Consider the following 24,194-nt stretch of genomic DNA (forward strand, 5'->3'; position numbering starts at 1 on the left):
TCAGGTCACAACATCTAATGCTTCCATTTTCTGCAATAGAAGGGTGAAGTTATATGCCTTTCTGGAAGTTAACGTTGAATACGCGCAGCTGCCCGGCATGCTAAGCCATTCTGTGGAGTGTTTTCTAATGGCTATAAGTAATAAACTCATCCCAGTTTGGCAACTGTTTCTGGAGTCAGCTCATTAAGGGTGCCTCATTCAGTTTCCTCTTCCAATCCTTTTGAATCGTTGAAGTTTCTTCCATTAACGCAGGACATTTCCAACATTTGATTATGGGTGACTCGCTTTTTCTGCTATCTGACGAATGGACATGCCCGCTAGGAGACAACCTGGCTGTATATTTCTTTTACTCTTAATTTTAACTCTAATATATGTGTTTTAACGATATTTTATGATCTACTCTACCTTTCAGTGATTACTCAAGTATATCCTTTCCCTCCGAGAACACTTTCATCGCTGGATCCGAAGTGCTGATAAGTACTCCTCTGACCGTGTGGTCGTCCAGGAGTATAAACAGGAAATTTATTTTTTTTTTAATTTTAATTTATTTTCCATATGGTAATTCGTACCGTAGTACCAAATGGCGGACTCCAATGTATCCTTATTCAGAACTGCTTGGCTCCTATGTTGGGATATTCCTTCTTAATTAATATCCAAAATGATTCGAGTGAAATTTCAGAGTATTTTAATCGCAACGTACGGTCATGGCGAATTTGTATTAATTCCTCTTCTTCTTTAAGGCTTAACTCCATTTTCAATTCAACAAACGGATTTCGTATCCAGTCAAAACTGTCGATAGATATATCAGGAGGCGCCTCCGTAGCCAGGTGGGCAGGAGCAGTAGTGCGTAGCACACGCTTCTTGATTAGATCGGGGGTTCAAGCCCGTGACCACCAAATACGAGGATGCGGAAAGGTCAGGGAATGATCACTGCATATCCCCGGAGCAATATGGCCTTAGTTGCTAATGCTCCTAAAAACCCAACAACAATATATCAGGAAAATAATGACAAATCTGTTCTTCTAGTGATGTTAAGTGTTCAGAAATTAACTTTTTTATTTTTTGTTGCAGCTGTCTTTGAGAACATTTCCATGTTCTTATGCTTCGTTAACTTTAATTTTCCAAAATTTTACCGTCTTTAAAAGTGGCAATTTTATCAGAATATTTTAATAAATTTTCATCTCTTCCTTGCATACTGGAATTTACATTATTCAACTGTTCAAATATATCTGTTATATAAGCGAATTTTGTACACCAAAAATCATTTTTCAACAACTGACAAAATTCATGCTTGTTTTCTAGTTAAAAAAAAGTGAATAGTTCTACTTCTAATTCGCAAACACTACTCAAGACTCGTCCTTTGGATAGCCATCTGACATCAGTGTGAAGAAGAAGGTTCAAATGCGCAGATCCAAGTTCTTTACACAGTTTTGCAAACAACCATGATTTAAGAGGCCTGCTCTTAATATAATTATCCATCTTAATTATTTCATTCAAGACAGTTAGTAATTCCTCTCCTAGTGTTTTTGCGATTAAATCTTGTCGGTGTAAAAAACAATGAGTAGATATGATATTCTTATTTCCTTTTTTGGCTAGTGATAGAAAACCCTTTAATGACCCAACCATGGACGGTGCCCCATCTGTGCATATTCCCACACATGATTCCCATGATACATCTATAGATTTTAAATATTCATTCAAAACGTTAAAAACATCTTTACATGTCGTGGTTTGTTCGAATTCTTTGCAACATAAAAATTTTTCTATTATTTTATCATTTTCAATAATACGAACAAATGCCAGTAGATGGGCTTTACCTCCAATATCTTATAGATTCGGTTACTTGTAATGCAAATATAGGAAATTCTTTAATTTTAGAAGAAACAATTTTTTGAATATTATCTGACATATCGCAAATACGTGTGCGAATCGTATCATCAAACAAAGGAATTTTCTTTAATTCTTATTTTTCTATCCCAAACATTGTTTTACAAATTATTGCACAGGCGGGGAGAATTAGTTTCTCTGCAAGAGCATGCGGTTTCATTTCTTTGGCTATTATTTCTGCCACTAAATAACTGGCTTCTTGTGCTCGCTCAGCAGCTTAAATTTTTTTTATAAAACTAGCACTTTGTTTTTCTTGCAATTTTAATGATCTTTTGAAGTAATCTGATTCTGATTCCAAAGGTTACTATGTTTTGTAATGAAATGTCGCGATAATTTGCTTGGATTCATGGCGTCATTTGCTAATATTACTCCACAAACAATATACATAGGATTAGGTGAAAAACTATCACCACACCAGGTAAACCCCGTTTATAAGTCTGATACATACGAGTTTTTTTTTTTTTTTTCTTTTTTTATAGTTGAACTTGTGCTTACTTCAGTTTTTCTGCTGCTCTGTGAAGTATCTTCGTTGAATGCCACTATTTCTTGATTCAATTTTTTTTTTTTTTTTTTTATGTAAACCCCAAACACAAGAGGTATTAGAACCTATAGTACTTAATACCGTGCTTGGGTTGGAGGTTGAGAAGACGAAAGAAAATATTTGTTGACATTGGACTTGAACTTCTGTAGACTGTAATTTTCAGGAAATACGTATGAAGGAAGGTTGTTCCAGAAAACGGCAGGTGAATGAATAAACGAGGAAGATGAAAAGTTGGTTCTGTGAGTTTGAAGTAGGACAGCATATGGATGTTGGCGGGAGGCAGCACGTGTTCGGACTGTTTTGAAAGAGAGAGCGGGAATTATAGAAGATATTTCAGAAGAACAGTGCCCATGGAAATATCTGTAGAAGAGGCATGCAGCACAAACAGTACATCTACGTGACAGCGGGTAGAGAGACTTTGTTAGAGACGAATCATTAATTAACCCAACTGCCCTCTTCTGAACGGAATCAAGAAACCTGAGGGAGGTTTTGGGGGAACCACCCCAGATGTGGGAACAATATTCCATGGTAGGCGGATTTGCGATTTGTACAGAGTGAACAGCTGTTTGGAAGAAAAGTAACGCCGAGAGCGAAAGAGAAACCAAGTTTTTTTTTTTAGATGCAGAGGATGCAATATTTGTAATGTGTTTGTGCTAAGAGAGATTAGAAGTCAGGGTAATCCCCAAAAGAGAGATATCATTTTGCCTAGAAATCGGAGTGTCACTAAAGATAAGCATAGGAGCAGAAGAATCCTTTTTACGAGATATAAGACAAGACTGAGTTTTAGAAGGATTGAAATCAACTAAGTTTTCTTTGCCCCACTGGAGAATTACCTGGAGATCGGCATTTAAGGAATTGGTAGCAGATTTTCGAGAAGTTGAAGCTGATACACCAGAGTAAGGTTTCTCAAAATGGAAAGTGGAATGCAATGTGCTATCATCAGCAACAAAACTATAGTTACGATTTCCAGTCAATGGAAGAAGGTCATTAAAATACAACAGGGAAAGAACTGAACCTTGGGGGACACCAGCATTAGTAGAGAAGTTAGAAGACAGAGAGCCATCTACCATCACCCTAGGCGAGCGATCAGAGAGAAAACTGGATAACCAATTACAAAAAAAACAGTTGGCAAACCATAAGATGGAAGCTTGTTTAGAAGACCTTTATGCCAGACACGATCGAAAGCCTTTGAGATGTCAGGAGCAACTGCTTGTGTTTCACCGAACTTTTCCATTGAATTAGTCCATAAATGGGTAACATAAGCCAGAATATCACCAGTGGATCGACATTGACGGAATACATACTTGCGATCATTGATCAGACGGAAGGTTTCTAGGTAGTAGTTTAAGAGTTGGCGGTTAATTGATTTCTCCATTACTTTAAAAAGAGTAGAAGTAATTGCAATGGGATGATAATTGGATGGGAGGGATTTGTCAACATTTTTAGGAACTGGCTAAATATGAGTAAATTTCCAAGCAAAAAGAAAACACCTTTAGAATAAGAAAGTGAAAAAAGGGGGCAAAGAACAGGAGTAAGTTCAGGAGCACAGGTTTTGAGAACACGTGGAGAGATAACATCGGTACCTGGAGCTTTCTTTAGCATTAAAATTCGTCAAAATCCTTCTGACACTCTTTTGACGGAAGACTACAGGAGGCATTGAATGAAGCGTGTTGGGAACTGTGGGAGGTGTTTTACCAAGATCATTAATACACTAGTTGGAAGAAAAATGGGATGCTAGCAGGTCAGTTTTATGCTTGACTGAAGTGACAACATAACCATCTGGTTTGGACCGAGGTGGGAGCAGATGTGGGCAAAAGTTGCGACCAATAGCTTTGGCAAGAGACCACAATGCTCGGCTACCATTAGGGCAAGAAGCAAGTTTTCTACTCTTAGATCTATTCAAACTCTAGTTTGGACTGATTAATAACTGCTTTACATTGTTGCGAGCTTTGGTGTAGGCGAAAAATGAAACTAAAGAATTAGAAACAAGCCAATTACGGTATGCAACGTTCTTCTCTTGACCAGCCATAGCACATTTATGGGAAAAACAAGGTTTAGATACAGGACGAGATTTTAAAGTGGAGTGTGGGATAAAGGATTCCATTCCTGCAAGAATAATTTCATTGACACGATCTGAGCAAACGTTGACATCAGACGTTTTGAAACAGTAATCCGACCAAGGAAAAGAAGAAAAGAAATCTCGCAGGTAATCCCATTTTGTATTCTTGTAATGCCAAACAATACGAGGTTGGGAACAGTCATGAGATAAAGGCTCCATTGGAGAAGACACAATCACAAAGTTGTGAACTAATGTGCCTAAAGGACCTCTCACTTCGACCGTGTACTTAGAACGATTGTTTGTGAGAAAAAGATCAAGCGTGTTGGCTGTATGGTTAGGATTGTCCGGGATTCTTGTATGTAAATAAACAATCTGTGCAAGGTCATTAGTAAATGCAAAAGCCTCAACATCTCGACCAGCTGGGTCGGTGTGACTAGAAAACGGAAGCCAGCTGGAGTTGTGAACATTAAAATCACCAAGGAAAATTACCTCACTCTTAGGAAAGTTGGACTGGAGAAAGTCAAGTTGCAAAGAGAGGAAGTCAAAGAGCTCCAAGTGATTACTGGAAAATTCAAGTTGCTAAGAGTGGAAATCAAAGAGCTCCAAGTGATTAGCGGAGTTGGGCGAACGGTAGAGACAACAGATGAATTTGACACAATGAGGTAGAGAGATTTTAAGCCAGAGATGATCGAAAAGAGGAGATTCCAAATTACCAAATCTCTGACAGGGAATATCGGAACGAACATATGCACAAGTACCACATTTGAGGCGAAAGGAATCATACAGCAAATAATTTGGGCAACTGAGATGAGCAGTAGTTGAATCAACCGATAACTTAGATGCTCTCAGAAAAAGTACATGGGGTTTGGCTGCCTGCAAGTGTAAATGGGCATCGTTGAGATTAGAATTGAGACCACGTATATTTGTGAAATGAATTAGGAAGTGTTTGGGAGGTTTAGATCTTTTCGCAGATAAGCTTACTCTGTTAGTTTCACAATTCATGGTGTATTCAATAGTAAGAAAAAAGTGGGTGGGACATGCTGTATGAAGTAATGAAATTTTTGGATATGGCTTACACGTGGTAAGAATATATCCAGATCCTTGACATAACGTGGCCTCCACAATGCCTCCCGCATACACACTACTCGGACTCCCTCCAGTCATTATCTGGCAGAGTAGAGGTAGCAAGATTATACACTAGCTGATCCGGAAGCCTCCTAGAGAGTTACACATATGTACCTACACATACGGAACAGCCTGTGTACTAACTAGCGGCCGGCCTGCGAACACCGTTTTAGAGCTGTACCCTCGAAATGTAAGGAAGATTGGATCTTGCCACGATGTTCATCATAACCTCAAAAGTCATCAATCATACTGCATGATGGAAGAGATGGGAAAGGGTTGGCCAGAACTTAGCTCTTTAGACTAAACATGGGTTCCACCAATTCAAGCCTCCAATAAGTAACGTGGTGGTATTGCACCGGTTGATGAGTCATCTACCACCTAGTACTGCCTGGTAACACAGAGGGGTGGCATTCCTCCATGTGGTGTGGGCGCCACACCTCGACCCCTGCTTACGTTGGTTCGCACCTTGTTGGTCACCCACCGTATGCTTGTGCATGGAAGTTATACCCAGGATTACTAACAGTCCCACCATCGTGAAGGTGCAAGCAGAGGATTTGGCTGTCACAGACCGTCCGGACTTCGCTGAAATTGGGTCCACTTGACTCGGTGTAGGGGGAAGCTGAAATTTCCATATGGCCCACTTCAGTAGCCAGAATTCCCCCGCGAAAATACGTCTAAGATGGGTCGTAGCAGTTGAAGTCCAGACTTAGGCGCCATAGAGTATGACCGGATAAACACATGTCTTAATATATCTGCACCCAACAGCCTGGTCATGGACGTGCATTTGTTGTTGTTTAATCATCCACCGGAGTCGACAGAACTTTATTTGCAAGTGGTCTATGTGCGGTAGAAAGGAGAGCTTTTGATCAAAAATAACGCCCAGATCTGTATGTTGTTGGACGACAGAAATCGCGCATCTTCTTAAAATGGGTTGTACTATTGTTGGGCTCCGTTTGAGAGAGAAAGTCAACTGTTTTGACTTCTCATGATTCATTTGAAGTCGGAAACCGAAGAGGAAGACCTCAAGGTTCCGGATTTTCTGAAGCATTAAGATATTGACGTATTCAGCAGTGTCTCCAGGGCTGATGGGAGTAAACAGTTTTATGTCATCGGCAAGGGTGAGGATATCAGTTCGGCCTGTCACAAATGGGAAGAGAACAGCTGAGAACAAGATACCAGAGAGGACGCCGCCTTGTGAGACTCTAGCTGTAATAGTCCTGGTGTAGCGCAGATTGCCATCGCGAGCAACAATGGTCCTGTTCTCAAGCATTGTCTGAATAAACCAGAGCACGTCTCCACCAATGAGGTAATACTCACGTAGTTGCCTTGCCAACGCGTGAACGGATACGGAATCAAATGCTGCCTGGACGTTGATATACGTAACAGTGATTTCCGAACCGTGCTCAAATGCCTCGAGGATCTTAGTAGTGGTGGTGACTATATTTGTAGCAGTGGATTTTGACCGGGTAGCATAGTGGATCTGCGGTAGCTGTTGTGGCATAATTTGGATGGTTTAGACTAAGGCGCATTTAGGGCTACATAGTCATAATTTGGATGGTTAATGTTCTTAGAAGAGATTTCTCAAAGAGCTTTAATAGGCATGATGCAGAGGAAACTGGACGGAAGTGACTGGGCTGAGAAGCAGAGCGTGTTTTCGGCAGCGGTCTTACTAGATAGACATGCCACATAGGAGGAAAAAAATGTTGATTAAGGAACTTGTTAAATAATGACAGGATAGGATCAACAACAAATGTATTGAGGCATTTCAGCATAAACTGAGGAATTCCGTCGGCACCTGATGCGGCCGTAGGTGCTAAGCTATTCATTGCGTCGATCAGCTGGTATTTGGTGAGGTGAACTGAATTTAAGAGGTCTGTCGAAATCGGATTGATTGGGAATTCCATTGGCGTAGTGGATTCTGGCTGAGCAGCGAACCTAGTTATATGGTCGAGCCAGCTGCTCATATTGAGTGAGTCAATGGCGTCCTCTGATTGGATTCTATGGAAGGGCTTCCCCTTATTTATGGTATCCTCTAGGTGAAGTTTTATCGCCTCCCTCTTGTTCCGAATAAAAAGCGCCCTAGCTTGGGCAGTTCTGTCCGAGGGTGAGTCTGAGTTTTTCCACTTTTTGTGCAAATTCTGTTTAACGTGGAAACTTTCAGAGACTTTTGGATTCCACCATGCCTTTGAATGCTCTGTGATGGTTAGTTTCTTCGTTGCAGCATAGAGAGAAACAGTGGCTATCCATCTTGTCATCAGGTCAATCCCGAGTTCGGGATCGCATTCCTCAAGGACATCCCATGGGATTGCTTGAGCCGCATAAACACACTTTTCAGGATTAAGGTATTTGGGCGCTGTAATTGTTTTGGTTGTGACTTTCCTTCTTCTAGAAGTGATGGGCATTTCTGTTTGCACAGAGAGAATGATGGGGTTATGATCAGACTGTATGTTGCTTGTAGGGTTTTGATTAGCCACACAATTTGCTGACACGAACGCAAGGTCTAATGTGCTTTCGCCCCTCGTGGGTGGTGTGCTAACCAGTTTGAGACCTAATATACCTAAACGCTGACTCAGTCTCCTCTTGAGGTTTCGCTGAGTATTCGGGAGATTGAAATCTCCACACACGACGTGTTTCAGTGATGAATGGAGATGGTTAAGCAGCCAATTGAGGGGTTCATCAACTACTTGTGCGTTTGGAACCGGTGGGATATACACTGCGACAATGTCGAGAGAATTGTTCTGGCTGTTATTGTTTTTAGGTTTTAGCGTAACTAGAACTGCCTCGAAAGAGTCAGACTGGCTCGATACTGAGTGGAGGATAGAAAATACCTGCTCATTGAAAAAAATTGCAACTCCTCCTCCCCTGTGGTTTTCTTTAGACGTGCACACCATCTGATACCTTGCAGGCAAGTAGAGGAAAGTGTTTCTTCATTGGGGTCAAGCCAGGTTTCTGCGAAGCAAACCACGTCAATTGAACTGGACAGCAAGAGCTCCTCAATTTCATTCAGTTTATTCCTCATGGATCGCACATTTTGGAATAGGAGTTGGAATGAAGCTGTTCTCTTTACCGCGGCGAGGGATGTACGCGGTCTGATCCGTCTGTGATGCGTCGCTGGTCTTCGATAGGTTGAAACCATGATAGGGATCGCAAAATTCGGGGAGAGAGATGACAGAGATTTTGGGTAATTTTCAATCTCATCATTTTCAATGACAGTTGGGAGCCCCTTTTCCGTGGGTATATTAAAGGCGAAGCATGGATTTACCTTGTTTTTCCTACGGCTATTCCCATGGGGAGTAGTTGGGTTGTTAGTGGAGAATAGAGATACATCGTATAGTCGGAGTCTGGACTGTTGTGGACACATCTCAGGAGCGTTTATGGATATCACTTCTTTTCTACTTCGTGCTTCATAAAATGGCCTGATGATGGTGCCGAGGGGCTATTTTGTGCACGTTCCAATCATTTCAAACTGACTTCTATCACAATAGATGGGAAATGCTCCCTTTAAGATCAATGCAGATGCAACAGAGTTTGAATCACTTTTCAACCATGAAACTGGCGAGCTGGAGTCTGTAATGCTGTATCTTGGGCGCAGAGGGCATCGACATAACACAACGCACTGAAGGGGAGATCAAACAAGGCATCCTGGATTAAAATAATCACAGATAACATCGCGGCAACCCGGAGAACGGACAGATGGAATCAAAATGCCAAACCCTGCACTTGTTTCTTTCCGGCACCGTCTGCAACGCCGTGCTGTACCATGTTGATGACCATCTGTCCACATCATACTTGTCTGCGCGGTAGCACAGTGGTATCATCACCGTCCTCCCCACACCGGGTGGAAAAAGCCTGGGTTTGAATCCAGTCGATGACACGAGGAACTTTAATGGGCATTTTTCACTCCGTGGCTGAATTAGTCAGTCTCAGGCGTAGGTAGCAAGGTTTGGCCCCTACAAAACTGGGTTTTTTTCGTCCAGCAAAACAAGCAAATCGACCAGAGAACATACGCAATTTACAGGCACAATACATATATGGGTATATAGAAGAAATTCTGGGTGACTCTAATAAAATAATTTGAATTTGAAATTTTGCCCACATCAATCTGCATACAGGAACTGTGCGAACATGGTATCTCAGAACGTGCGTAGTCTGAGGAACAAAAGCTTGATACCATGGAACAAATTTTTCTCTCAGGGCATATTGATCTGCTCGGCATCACTAAAACCTGGCTTGATGATCAGGACTTCTTAATGGCGGCTGCTCCTGCCGGTTTTGGCGTCTTCTATATATGTCGTATAGGACGGGTCCACGTCAATTCATTACAACACAATTCGTTGTGCCTTTGGGTTGCACAGTTGGTAGAATCGCCCTCCTCCCCACATCGGTGGCGTGAAGAATTTTTACGGCCTTTTTCACAACATGGTTGGTTAGTTGGCCTCAGACGAGGATAGCATGGTTTTTTCGTCCCGGAAACTCGGGTTTTTCGTCCAACAAACAGAAAATCGACCCCAAAACACACCCAATTTACAGACAGTATATACGAAGCAATATGGTCTTAGTCGCTGATTCTCCTAAAACCCAACAACAATTGGTTGTACAAACAGTTCGACGCATGACAATTCGCTGTATGCGACAATTCGGTGAATGACATTTCGCTGTATGTGACAATTTGATGAAAGGCAACTGGTGGCTACTACAATTCGATGTATTACACAGAGATTAGAAATTAATGAAATCAATGAAATATTTGCATCGTTACTACATACAGTAGTTTTATTGAAAAAACCCAAATTTGTACATTGGCCTCATTATTGTAACTTCTCATATTGTGAAATCCTTCACGAGTTTTCCTTCTTATAGTTCAAATAAGTAACTCTTCCCCATTACTTTCACTCAAGTGAAAGTAAGTAACAATAGATTTCTCTAAAGGGGAAGTGTTACTTATTTGAAGAATAAGGAGAGTAACTCGTTGTGAGGGATTTCACAATATGAGATGTTAAAATAATGATGCCAATGTACAAACTTCGGTTGGTCTAAAAAATTTAACTATGTAGTGATGCAAATTCAAATTTCCTAACTAATGTCATAGTTTGAATTTTACATAGTTTGAGGCTTTCTGTCCTAAAATATTATGCCTACAAAATCAATGAAATAAAAGCTTTACGAAACAAAAAATAAATAAATAAAATAAAAGGTTTAAAAATTTTGGCGACGTAGAAATGAGGAATACAGATACAGGGTATTTATAAATGGGGGGTACACTTTCAGTGATTTATTGCACAAAGACTACGACAGATATCAGTGTCATATACATACCTTGCGAAAGAGAAAATGTCTAAGTTTTTTTTTTTTTACATCACTTCACAACGATTCAATGCGGGAACCACGTGTGACACGGCAAATGTCCACACGGTAATCGAACTCTTGACATACCCTGTCCAGCATATCCTGTGTGACCGTGATGGTAGCTTCTTCAGTTCTCTGCTTTAGTTTCTGGATGTCACGTGACAAAGGTGGTACATAAACACAATCTTTTATGTAGCCCCACAAGAAGAAATCACACGGAGTTAAGTTCGGTGATCTCGAAGGCCATTTCAAGAAACATTCGTCCCTTTCTCCAGCACGTCCGATCCAGCGCTTGTGTAGCTCGGTGTTAAGGTAGGTCCGAACGTCATTATGGAAGTGGGGAGGGGGCCCCGTAAATAAAGTCATCACTATCTTCCTGAACTTGAGGCATCAACCATTGCTGAAGCATATCGAGATAGGATAGCCCAGTTACAGTGCCCTCGACAAAGAAGAAAGATCCGTACAGTTTTCGGCGTGACAAGGCGCAGAAACTATTCATCTTCGGCGAATCACGCTCATATTCAATTATATCTTCAGGTTTCTGGGTGCCCCATATTCGACAATTGTGTCGGTTAACCTTCCCATTGGTGTGAAATGTGATGTGGCCTCATCGCTAAACACTACGCGATTAAAGAAGTCGTCATGTTCTTCTGTCAGTCCTTGCAGTTCACAACAAAATTGGAAACGCTTCTCTTTGTCGTCTTCCTTTAACACATGCACGAACTGCAATTTATACGGCTTCATAGAAAGATTTTTACGAAGAACCATCCATACTGTCGGGACTGGCATTTTCAGCTCGCGTGATGCTCTCCGCACTGATTTACTGGGGCTCCTTATGAATGTCTCTCTCACTCGTTCCACATTATCAACACTATGCCGGCCACTGCTCTTTCCTGAACACAAGCAACCTGTGTTTACAAATTGCTTATGCCACTTGTAAATAGCCTTTCTGGTTGGTGACTCTTTGCCATGACACTTCGAAATTTCCTTTGAACGTCTGTTGCACACTTGTTCTTATCAAGGCGCCATCTTTCAACAAGGCTATGCGTGTGGTAGATGTACGACAAGTAACGCCAACTGGCGGTGAATGATGGAACTACACGCCTCAGCAGTAACAACTGGGAAACTTTCATGTTTTCTCTTTCACATGGTATAAATAAGTAAATGGTATCTCTCTTACTCCATGTGCAATAAATTTTTGAAAGTGTTCCCACCATTTATAGACACCCTGTATTTAGAAAAAAAGAAAATAATATACTTTTTATCTTTTTGGTTTTTTTTGTATAAAAGGATTCATGCCGATCCTTCTCATAGGCAGGTTGGAAAGTGAATATGTGCCTATTTCAGCATGATTCCGTCCATTGTAACACCTTTAATCCAGATATGATTACTTATTATTTTTTTTAGGCAGCCATACCTTTCTTTTTTTAGGTAGGCTTATTCGCATACTCTTAATCCTTCCATGGTACTAAAAAAGGTAAACTGCAGCCATCATTAACAACCCACTGCAAGATGGAAGCCCCCACTCAACAATTTTTTTTTTTTTTTTTTTTTTATATTGAAGGAAATGGACCATAATCTGCCACACTGGTCCAGTGCGGATTGGCAGATCGACCGTATTTAGTAATCAGGGGCTTGAACTCCGGTCTACTCAAAGAGCGTGTACTACGGCACTTCCGCTCCTGACCACGCGGCTACGGAGGCCGTTGATAACTGTAGTAGCCGTTGCCTACTGCTAACTTTTTTCAGTAAAAACTATAGCGAGGGTTGCAAACCGAACGTCAGACGATGCGCATTATCCAGCCGTCATCCATTAATGATCTCTCCTTTTGTTCTTTGGAAAAACTCCCCTCCATCATACATTTTCTTAAAAAAACTTAGAAGTGAAAGTAAAGTGCAAACAAGGTTCTCTTGTTTAACATGTCCATGGCACTTTTTTTAATAAGAGTTATTAAAAAATGTAGAATGCGCATTAAAAAAATAAGGTAGATAGTATGCTCTATCAAAATATCAAGTACTGTATCGTGATCAATAAATTCACCATTTACAGAACGGCATGTTAAAAGTTTGTATTTTCTGTTTGATTTGCTACAGCGGATTTTCCCAAAGAATTTACCGATTATTCATACTCACAGAAATGTCACAGACACCAAATGTCCTTCACCAGATTGTAACATACAACGAAATGTCTCTCACCAAATTGTACACCGAACTGTCATGCACCGAGTTGTTGCATACAACGAACTGTCTCGCAACGAATGACGAGATCCCATATATGGGACATAGAGATGGTGGCGTCGCAGTATTTTAAAAGAAGGCGGTATTCGAGCTATTGAATACTAAAGCCAGCAACTCGCCCAAATACGAAGCAATCTTCGTTGCGCTGGGGCACAACTTTCTGAAGTTTGAGTATGTGTGATTTACATCGCCCAATGCCCTCTTATCAAACCATCCTCAAAGTCTAACTGGATAATTAATCGGTTGCATACCATAGCTTCCCACTTGATCTGCAATGACTTCAATCTTCCTCCACAGCTGTCTCACCTGAAAAAGAATCTTCTTGCCCACCTTAGCTGTGTTAACCTAAAACTAATTAACGAAGCACCAACAAAGAGGAATAACCTCTCAGATCTAGTCCTTGCCTCAATCCCTGCACTCCTGACTACATCACAAAAACTTCATCTGACTCGGCTCACGTGCCAATACAAGTGCTTGCATATCTGCCAACCTCCAAGTCAGGAACCAGAAGGCAATAAAAAAGGTTGATATCACTAGTCCCTACTTGCTTGATGTAGACAAACGCATTAGTGCCGCCGCGCCATCCCTTGGGAGGTGTTAAAAAAAAAGTTCTTGTTTATACTCCGGCAAGACCATCAGGTCAGTGGAGTTTACAATAAATCGATCAATGCAAATGTTAATCGTATTTAGCAGTCACAGTTTGAAACGCGGTCCATTCAAAGAGCGTGTGCTACTTGTACTCGCGCTCCTGACCACCCGGCTACGTTAGAAACTTGTGTCCCAGAACTGGCTGTGAATATTCTCACAAACTGAATCAACACGGCTGGTTGCCAAATACGCAGCTTCTTAAAGAATCACGATCACTCCACACACTATACTCTAGTAGAACTCACAACTTAAAGGAGTTTCCAGTTGTAGCAACAGCTCCACCGAACAAGGAAGCGACACAAAACGAAAGTGATGGCATTGCCAATTCAAGAGTACGAGCTTTTCAACCGACTGAATTCTATACAAACAAGGGAATCTGGGCTTTCTCAGACACTTGATCCAAAATTTTTTAAATTCTTTACCAGCCTTGTTGACCGCTTAAAATCCACTGTTTTTAAATGGCTTTGAAATTATGGAAATTATGAACGCATAAAAAACGTAATTGGTACAATATTCTGTTGGTTTTACTGACATATACTGTAAGAAATAAAATAAAAATACCTTTCCCGTAAAGATCATAAACGGAAATTTATTATTCAAAACATCTACTATCATAGAGAGAGAGAGAGATTTACCGTTTGTGTTTATTCTTAAGGTGAGCAACATAGTGCTGTTTGTTCATATTAATCATTTTAATTAAGGTTAACGCAATAAAAGTCTGTAATCATTACTAGAGACTTTCTCCTTCAGCAAATCAGATATGCAACATGGCAATATACGTGATAAACATATAGCCAGTCCTGCAGTTGCTACTTCTCAGACGTCATATCAAAGAAGTAGCATTAAGTCTTGTCTGATCAATATAACGGCTACAAGCCCCTGGCTTGTAGCCGTTAAGGGAGTTGTATACAGCAATGTGCCTTCTGTATATAATAAAGAGTTCTTCTTCTTATATACGTATAGCCCTCGCGGATATCACGGTGAATATAATCAACGTCCTCTCCACACCGGATGAAAAAGGCTTGAGTTCGAATCCCATCAATGATGGGAGAGATTTTTATGGGCTTTTCCCATAACGTGGTTGAGTCATTATTCAGTCTCAGGTGAGGACTGCATGGTTTTATTTCTCAAAACTCGGGTGTTTCGTCGAGCAAACAAACAAATCGACCACAGAACACACGCAATTTACAGACACAATATACTGCCGTTTCATAGCTTTTAGTTGCTGATGCTTCATACGCGCGCGCGCACACACACACACACACACATTATTTATTAATCTGTTTATTTATCGTTCAATTTCGAACATTGTGTACAGAGAGAGAGATATGAGAGGTTTTCTCATGCAAATACTCTTTTTGCTAAAGATATTTTATTTTTGAAGAAGCATGCAATTTTTTGTTCTAATATTAGGGCTATTTGATAATTAGCTTCCTCCATGCAATATATTTGAACAGAGGTTAAAGGACAGCCTTAATTTATCGATCACTATAATATGATAAAGGGGAGAAGTAGATTCATTAGATGGTCATGTTCTTTCGCCGCCGTCCTGTTTCTCTTGTAAGCACCTCTATTTCATTCGTACAAGAACAGCAATTGGATGTAAAGACTTATTTATGTAAGGCATCCTGAATTTCTTCTACCAAGACAAAGATAATGGTTATTCAACAACTGAACACTGAGCTACGGATAATAATATTGAGAGTTCTAAGCAAGTCGTCTCAGGGTCAACAGACCACAGGATAGCAGTATGGATCAACAGAGTAGCATTATGTCTTGTCTGATCCATACTGTATATATATAGCCCTCGCGGATATCGCAGTGAATATAATCGTCATCCTCTCCACACCGGTTAAAATGAAGAAAAGGGTAGGATGCCACTTTTGTAACACGGAAACAACGCTAACATAAACATTAAAATATACACGCACAATATATCTACTGTCAAAAGTAACCGGACACCTGGATAGTTTATTGATAGATTATTTAAAAACGTGTCCGGCCACCTTTGCCTCTCTTCCGTCACATTATCTTCGTCGGTAGCCTCCGAACCAATTTAATATAACAACGAGGCGGTTTTAGTCCATTCCTTCTTCAACACAGCGGGCAATTCAAATACTGATTGTGGGAGCTTTGTCCTGGCCTCAAGCCAAAGTCCCAGTTTATTCCAAATCATCATGGTTAAGGTCTGATACAGTGCACTGTCGTGGTGAAATCGAAAAGAATCCTCCCATACTGTTACCACAGTGCAGGAAGAGTGGAATTATCCAGAATGTCAATGCACCACATGGCACATTGATTTCTGATAATGTTTGAGACATTCGCTGGACCCAAACGCTGATATCATATCGGAAAACTGTGTGATTGCTGCGATTCCTCACTCCATAATACAGCTTTGCAACGTTCCAGGGACCGATTACAACGGTTATGCAAAAGTCAACATTGTTCATCGCGTGCCGTGACATTTGGTCTATGTGCTGCAGTCATTCAATAAAATTCAACGCCGGTAGCTTCTTACGTATTTTGTCCTTGTGATAATAGCGGTTCCTGCGACCTCCCTGAACGCCTGGTTGAAAGTACAGTATTCAATTTGAATATTGTCAACCAGGATTTGCTCTTGGAAAAGGACGGCGTGGCTTTTCCTCAAGTACTCCTAGAAAAACGGATTAACAGATTATTGGATTGTTTTTTTTTTTTTTCTTTTTCCCGACACCCGGAAAACATAACCTGTAGGTTTATCGTTTCCTTAGCAGGAAGCCCGAACTTTCTGCTTACTTGCTCACGAAGTTGGGCTGCTGCACAGTGGCAGGCCTAGCCATGTACACTGTAAATATAGACAACATCCCGATGTCATTTGATGACCAAGAAACGACGCATAAATGAACGAATTAATGCAGTTGGCAACAAGAAACCCAACCTGTTGCAATGCAGGTGGCAGTTCTGCTGTTAGTTGAAGATAAATGGCTCCATCCAACAGCAAGCAAAGCAAACTGATTTGAAAACGTTGCTTCGGCTTTTATATTTAATTGCGTGACTTGCATGTCGAAACAGGTTCAAAATATGAGCAGGTATAAACCGCTGCGACACAGTTTACAACGTGAGTCACAATCTGAACTAAAATATATCCTAACTTGCTTATCTATGTCACAGACTGGTCATTCTGAGCGGTATGGCGGTTTTACGTATAATGGCATTTAATTTTTAAAATAATTTCAAAAAGAGATTTTTTTTTTTATTATTTTATGTTCATGTCATTATTTTATTAAAAGCTGTCATAAAATTACAGCTACCTATGAAAAATTAAAAACGGTCAAAATGACCGGTTGGGAGTTTCCATTTTGAAATTAAGTTTATACTAATTGTAAAGATGGAGTTTTTATAAATAAATAAATAAATAAATCTTTATTGTGAAGTAGAATTACAGCACAATATCCCATCACGGCGAGGGGTTCACATATAGATAACATAAGTACAAATTCAAATGGCTACAAAATATAGCGAACACAAACAAAAGGCTACAAAATACAGATTACAAATGCAAAAAGAAATACAAATACATCATAAAAACAAGGAGCTGAACACAAATAAAGAAAAACAAATACAACTTGGCAGTGATTCAGGTTTCAAGAGCTTTGATAAAGTTGTGTCTGTCCTTCTTTTTACTTATTATGGTGTCGATGTCGGCGTCCACACGGTTGAGGGCAGCGAGCATCTGCTTGTGCAGAAATCTTTCGGTGAGTACAAGCCTGTTGTGGTGAGCCACAAGTGCTGGTACCGACCTTAGGCTTGGCTGTGGAATCCTCCAAGAGCAAGCATTCCAAATATTTGGAGATGATATTTGGCCTGAGATGAGTTTGGCTGTGAAGACCAGCCTCTTTTCAACGATCAGGAACTTCAACCTCGGGATGTCGAGTGCTTGTGCCATCATGGTAGTTGTGGTAGCGGGAGGTAGCCGAAGCTTGTTATTCGCCCATTTCAGTAGCCAGTATTCAGCAGTGTACACCCGCTTAAGGTTTGTATGTGCAGCAGAGGCCCATATTTCTGCACCATAGAGAATGGCAGGGTAGACGGTGGAGGTGATGAACCTTTTAACAGTGGCAGGATGTCGGACGTGTAGCAGCTGCTGCTTTGAGATCCACCGTAGACGAGAAAATCTGGTACTGAGTTTGTCGATCTGGTTGACAAAGGACATCTTTTGGTAGAACAGAACGCCAAGGTCTGTGTGCGAGGGTACGTTTGGTATTGCTACCCCTGCGAGTGAAACGTTGAGTACTGTCGGCATAGATTTAAGGGAGAATATAACCTGAGCAGACTTCAGAGGGTTGATTTTTAGATTGAAGTTTGCCAGGTACAATTCTAGATCCTTAAGTTGGGAATTGATCCTGTTGCTGAGCTGGGCGGGATTGTCGCCAGGGTTAATTGGAGTCAGCAGTTTGAAGTCATCGGCATAGCATAGGAGACCATTCGTTGAGGCAATAATGGGCACGATGATGGCTGTGAACAGGACACCAGACAGGACACCCCCCTGCGGTACTCCAGCAGTAATGTCGCAGGATAGGGTATGTTGCTGCCGATGGCGAATAAGTATTCTGTGACTGAGAAGTGATTCCAAAAAGCACAGCATATCACCTCGAATGTGAAAATTCTCCTTAAGTAGGAGGAGCAAGGCCGGAATCGACACGGCATCAAAGGCTGCGCTTATGTCGAGGTATGTGGTTGGTAGCTCAGCTCTTTGTTCGAATGCTGAGAGAATGCGTTCTGTGGTGGCTGCCAAGTTAGTGATTGATGATTTTCCTGCGATAGCATAGTGGATTTCAGGTGGTTTCGTCTGGAGGATTTGTTGAGTGATTGTGGGTAGCAAAGCCTTTTCAAGAGTTTTTAACAGACAAGAGGCAACTTATATGGGTCTGAACTGGCTAACGTTTGTGGCAAATTGGTTTTTGGGGATGGGGTACACTCTGTAATTATTCCACTGGGGTGGGAAATAATGCTCAGCGAGGCATCTGTTGTAGATCGAGAGAAGAGGGCTTATGATGAATGTGCTTAAGCATTTGATCATAAATTGTGGAATTCCATCCTCCCCAACAGTGGCTGTTGTGGGAAGGGAATTGATGGCACGTATGAGCTCCTGTTCCGTGATCTGGATAGTCCCTAGGACATCCGAAGGGTTTTCATAGTCAGGCTGGACAACTGTAGATGGGACTGTGGTTGTATTTGAAAATCTGGCGATGCATTTGAGCCATTCTTGAGGATCAAGCATGTGATTGAATCCACCATGTGGGGCAGCATAGAATGGCATATAGGTTGTTTTCTCACATTTCTTTTATAACTGATTTAAAAGCAAAAGAAAATTAGTATCCGGTAAACCTGGGCGTGGGCAACGAATCTAAATGAATGACGTGCTGCTTCTTTCGCTTGAATCTGTCCCGAAGTCGCGTAAAATCTAACCTTTTTTCACTAAACAAAAATGAAAATCGATTAAAAACATAACCGTTTTATAAATGTTTTTTTTTTTTCCCTTCTAATTGCAACTATTATTCTCAGCTCACGTCCTTCACGTAGCATTTCCCTGTAGCTAGTCACGTATCATGTAAGGGAGGAACAATCACGTCCTTCAGTTCGCAGGTCCCGCACAGTGGCTAGCAATCACGTCAATAGCCTTCACTTCGACAGAACCAATCATATCCTCCACTTCGACTGTTCGTCTGCCACGCACTGGGGTACCGGATACTAAATTTCAGCCAATATGAAAATTCTGTACTCATCGGAATAAGATTACGGATGTTACGAAAAAGTACTACACGCTTTTGGAAAGGAGGATACAGTATAAATATGAAGTGAGATTAAAGGAAATTTATATGAACCTTCAAACATTGCGGTAGTGATGATTATCATGTAAAAATTTTGTCATTTGGAGATTTAAAAGTAAATGAAATACTCAGTTCTATAAACTAGTGTTTACAATAATATATTAAAACTATATTTAAAGAAGTAGAAAGCTTGATTTCAGAAGATCAAAACGTAACGCTTAGTTCAAATAGATATAAGACTTCTTACTTGTCGTTGTCCGTCCTTCCCAAGAGACCATGGCTAGTAAAACGTACTGTCCTTCAGGAAGCAGCGAAGCCATCCTTTCTTTGATCAAGTCAGGAGCAGATGTGACAGCAGCAGACAAAGATGGCCTAAGAGGTAGGTGATTTAATTCCTTCAATATACTTCCACTATTCAACCTCTTTAACAGCATAAATAATAATAATAAAATATAATGTATTCATCAAAAATATTTGTTCATAATACATAAGCTTGTTAAGAAAATTAAATTTCTTGACAATAAGTTATAATTCATCACATACAAATTTATTATTTAACAAAAAAGATAAAGAAATTACTACACATAATACATTCCACACTGTACTATTTATATGCATAGCAACTCTAATATACTGAATCATTAAGTATCAAAAAATTTTCTTATTAAAAAATTTAATTTGAAAATAGGATAACTTCTAAGTCTGTAATCAACACTAGCCAACAAATTGTCAACTACATTAATAGCATGCCTTTCTCCAAATCTATTTAGTACCCTAGGATGAGGCAAAACAATTGCTTTTGGGTTCCTTAAATTAAGTGAGAAATTCCTTTGTTCATTCAACTCTTCAAAAATAACATTCAGCTTTTTCAAAATTAAATTTAACTTCAGTTTTTGAACTAGATAAAGGATTTTATATTTTAACAAAAATTGCCACTCCCAATATTTTTTCCCATTATAAGTCTCAGTATCTTGTTAATTAAGGTGTTTATTGCCCTTACTTCAGATAGATTTGCTCATGCCCATACATTGACTAAATAATTGAGTTGTGAGTCCACTAACGCATAATATAAGTAACTTTTGTTCTAAGATTTAACTTATTCTTAATGTAGTAAAAAAAGTACACATAAAATCTAATTTTTTATTCACATTTGTTATATGAATTGTCCAACCAAGACTGTAGTCAGTCTTTAACACAAAGTAACAATGATTTGAAATTTCTTCCACAGTTTGACATTCACAATTCTGTAAATTCATGAAGGCATTCGTGTTTATGTAATCTGACAGAAGGATGGCTATCTAAGATTTGATGAGGAGGTCTAATTACCAAAAATTTGTTTTTTCTAAACTGAGTGCTAATTTATTATCAGGTAGCCAACTCTGCAAATAAATAAGATCCTGCTGTAGATCATAAATCATATTTGTTAAGTTTTTTCCAACTGTATATAAGATTATATCATCTGCATAAATTTTTATAAAAGCTCTCTTAATTACTTCAAAAATTTCACTTTTATAAATATTGAACATTACTGGCCATGCATGAGTGCCTTGAAGTACTCCTCTCTTTATATTAAATGAGTTTTCTTTATATTTTCTACTTCAACTGTTATTTTTCTTTTGGTTAAATAACATGCTAATATTTGATTGCTTCTTTCCGTTATACCATATTTCAGTAATTTTTGTTGCAATGCAGGGGTATCTATTAAATCGTAAGCTTTAGTCAAATCTATAAATAAAATCATGATGAAATTATTATTATTTAAATATAAGTTAAAAGAATCCATTAAATTCTCTAATAATGTTTGTGTACTCTTACCCTTCTGATATAAGAATAGAGAGTTGTAGCAGTCCATATTGACTGCTACAACTTGCTAATGTGAGAAAAAAATATAATTTTCTATAATATTTTTTAGTACTGACTATATTGTTATATGTCTGTAGTTATAATAATCATCTGGTGAACCCTTTTTATACATTGGAATTACCTTAAATGAAAGTAAATTGGATAGCCCCTGTTTCTAACATCCGTGCAACAAACTGTTCCTACTGTAACACAATCCAATCCATAAGATTTCTTGTTGTTTAACTGTTCTATAATCCTAAGAATCGCAGTAACTGCATAAGAATTCTCAATTTGAGGAAGCTTATCTTGTTGTTTAAAAACTTTTTGGCAATAATGATTATGAAACCTATTCATATCTAAAATAGCCTTGGCAAACTTATTTGCAGCCTCATACCGTTTGCATATACCAGAAATCTGTTCTAAAGTGTTTTAATCTGATTTCCCTTAGATAATCTCTTCCTTATACTTAAAGATTATTTATGATATTCCATTTCTCCTTTTGTGTTATTTGTTTATCCATAAAAAATTGATTATAATAAGAGGGTTTTTTTTTGTTTTTTAATCATACGTGTAAGTTTATTTCTAAGTATTTTATAATTGTCATAATGTTCTACTTTGTCTCAATTGTTTATTATTTGTATTATATTATTTGAAAAGGCATTTACACTTGTGTAAGTTGCTTGCTCTCGTATTAACATATTTTCTATATTTTGTTTTTTATTCCTTTTTCCTTCCTAACATCAGTTAATCTTATTTCTTTACATGACTTTTTTTGAGTACATATCCACTATTAGTATACATGTTCTATGATCTGAAAATTGATTTAATAGTATATAAGAATTAGCATACTTCAACTTTATATTTATTATAAAATGATCTAAACAAGAACTTACAGTTGTATCACCCTCAATCTTTTGCTGCCTAGTAATTCCAAATAAGGTGTGTTCAAACCCATAATTGTTTAAAATGGTAGAGTATTTGAGTATCACATTATCTGATCCTTAAGTAAATATATTAATATTAAAATCTCCTACAAGTATAGTCTTAGTCGTATAAGACTGTATGTCATCCCATTGCGAAATTGTGTTTTCCAATTCTATTAGGAAATTGTTTACAGATTCTGATGGTGGCCCTATAGAAAGCACAAATCACGAACATATTATTTAGAACATAATAATTTCGAACAACAGTTTTCACAGAGTTAAATGATATACCTGTATTGCCTTACAGTATGTTCTATAATAAATTATAATTCCTCCACCTCTCCTAGACTCTCTCAACATATACATCTTGTCATAACCATATATGTCATAATGAGAAATTTCATCTTTTTTTTATGTTAACCTCAGTTAAAGCTATACATGAAATATATTCTCTCATTGCATTTATATAAGGCAAGAAGTTAAACCAATTTTTTTTAATGTCCTTATTTAAAGTTAATAGAAAGAACTGATTTTTATCAATTATAAGAGCTTTAATATTAGGATTATTCAAAAATTGTAATGGTGAATTAAAAATCTGTGATTCGTCAAAACGCATATCTGATGACTTAGTTTTACCTTAACACCAAATTTAAAAACATTTCAATTATACAAAATAAAAGAGTATATCTTATATTCTACAGATCTTTTGAACTCAAAATTTTATAGCTCTGGATGATTCATTCTTCTTTACATAAATCCTTCCATATTTTAACCATAAAACTTTATAGCTGTATGTTTTTACTAACTGTTTAGTTTCCCAAAACAACTGCTTAAGGTGACTTGTTAAGGGGTCATTTATAAAGATTGGAATATTGCTCTCATTCTGATAGATATTATTTACAGTCAGTCGGATCTCTTTTGCCTTTGGAATCCATTTTTCCTTAACTAAAGTTTAAAATTAGTGTAGGCTTAGCTTTTTTATTCTTACTACTAAGTATACAATAATGAATTGCATCTTCTTTATTGTACTGCAACTGTAATGCAAACCCAAGCTGCGCAATGATATGTTCAAGATCTTGTCCTGCTAATCCAGTTAATCTTACAATTTCGATATTATTAGCTAAAAGCTGTTGTTCTAGTGACTCAATTCTTAAATTAACTAAATTGGAACTTTCCTGATTTTGTTTGAATAATGCTTCTAATTCTACAATTCTTTTGCTAATTGCAGCATTTTAGTCTTGTAATTTACTTATATTTTGTTGTATTTTGTCAAAGGAATCTGAGACAAATGAAATTGATTTCTTGATATCATCAGCTTCTATCTTCAGATCATCCACTTGTTTTTTTATGGGTACGATTTCTATTAGTAAATTCAGCAAATGTGTTTTACTCGATAGCTTCATTAGTATGTCCTCTACATTTAGAGTATTTGATTGCTTATATGTAACCACTAAATCATCATTTGTAACATTTGATGTATTGAGTAAATCGTGGCATTTTTCTGTAGAGTAGTATATATCACCTTTATCTTCCTTTTCTGTCCTGCACATATCACATCTCCACTGCTGTTTCTTTTGTTTAGCCATTCCTTTATAGGTTGTTTCTTTCAATGAGCATCTATAATGATACCCATTGTTACAGCCGTAACAGAATACCTCTTGCACGTGTTGCCGATAGGTTACTTTTTTTTCCCAAATATTCTGATTCATATTTGCCAACCTTTGGTTTAAATTAGTTTTCGCAAAAAGCGTACCTGTTATTATTCAAAAGCGAAA

At 38.7% G+C, this 24,194-nt stretch overlaps 1 protein-coding gene across 1 annotated transcript in view; it reads left to right on the forward strand.

The window, feature by feature from the left end:
• LOC150084721 (uncharacterized) overlaps positions 1-24,194 on the forward strand; it is a 239,809-nt gene that overhangs the window by 124,707 nt on the left and 90,908 nt on the right. The window contains exon 5 of the mRNA XM_090376333.1: positions 19,926-20,033. Coding sequence (XP_090232459.1) covers positions 19,926-20,033 — 108 coding nt within the window. The remainder of the gene's footprint in view (positions 1-19,925; positions 20,034-24,194) is intronic.

This window comes from Mastigoproctus giganteus, chromosome 6 (genome assembly GCF_048544385.1).
Source record: "Mastigoproctus giganteus isolate SK-2022 chromosome 6, ASM4854438v1, whole genome shotgun sequence".
NCBI classification, from domain to species: Eukaryota; Metazoa; Arthropoda; class Arachnida; order Uropygi; family Thelyphonidae; genus Mastigoproctus; species Mastigoproctus giganteus.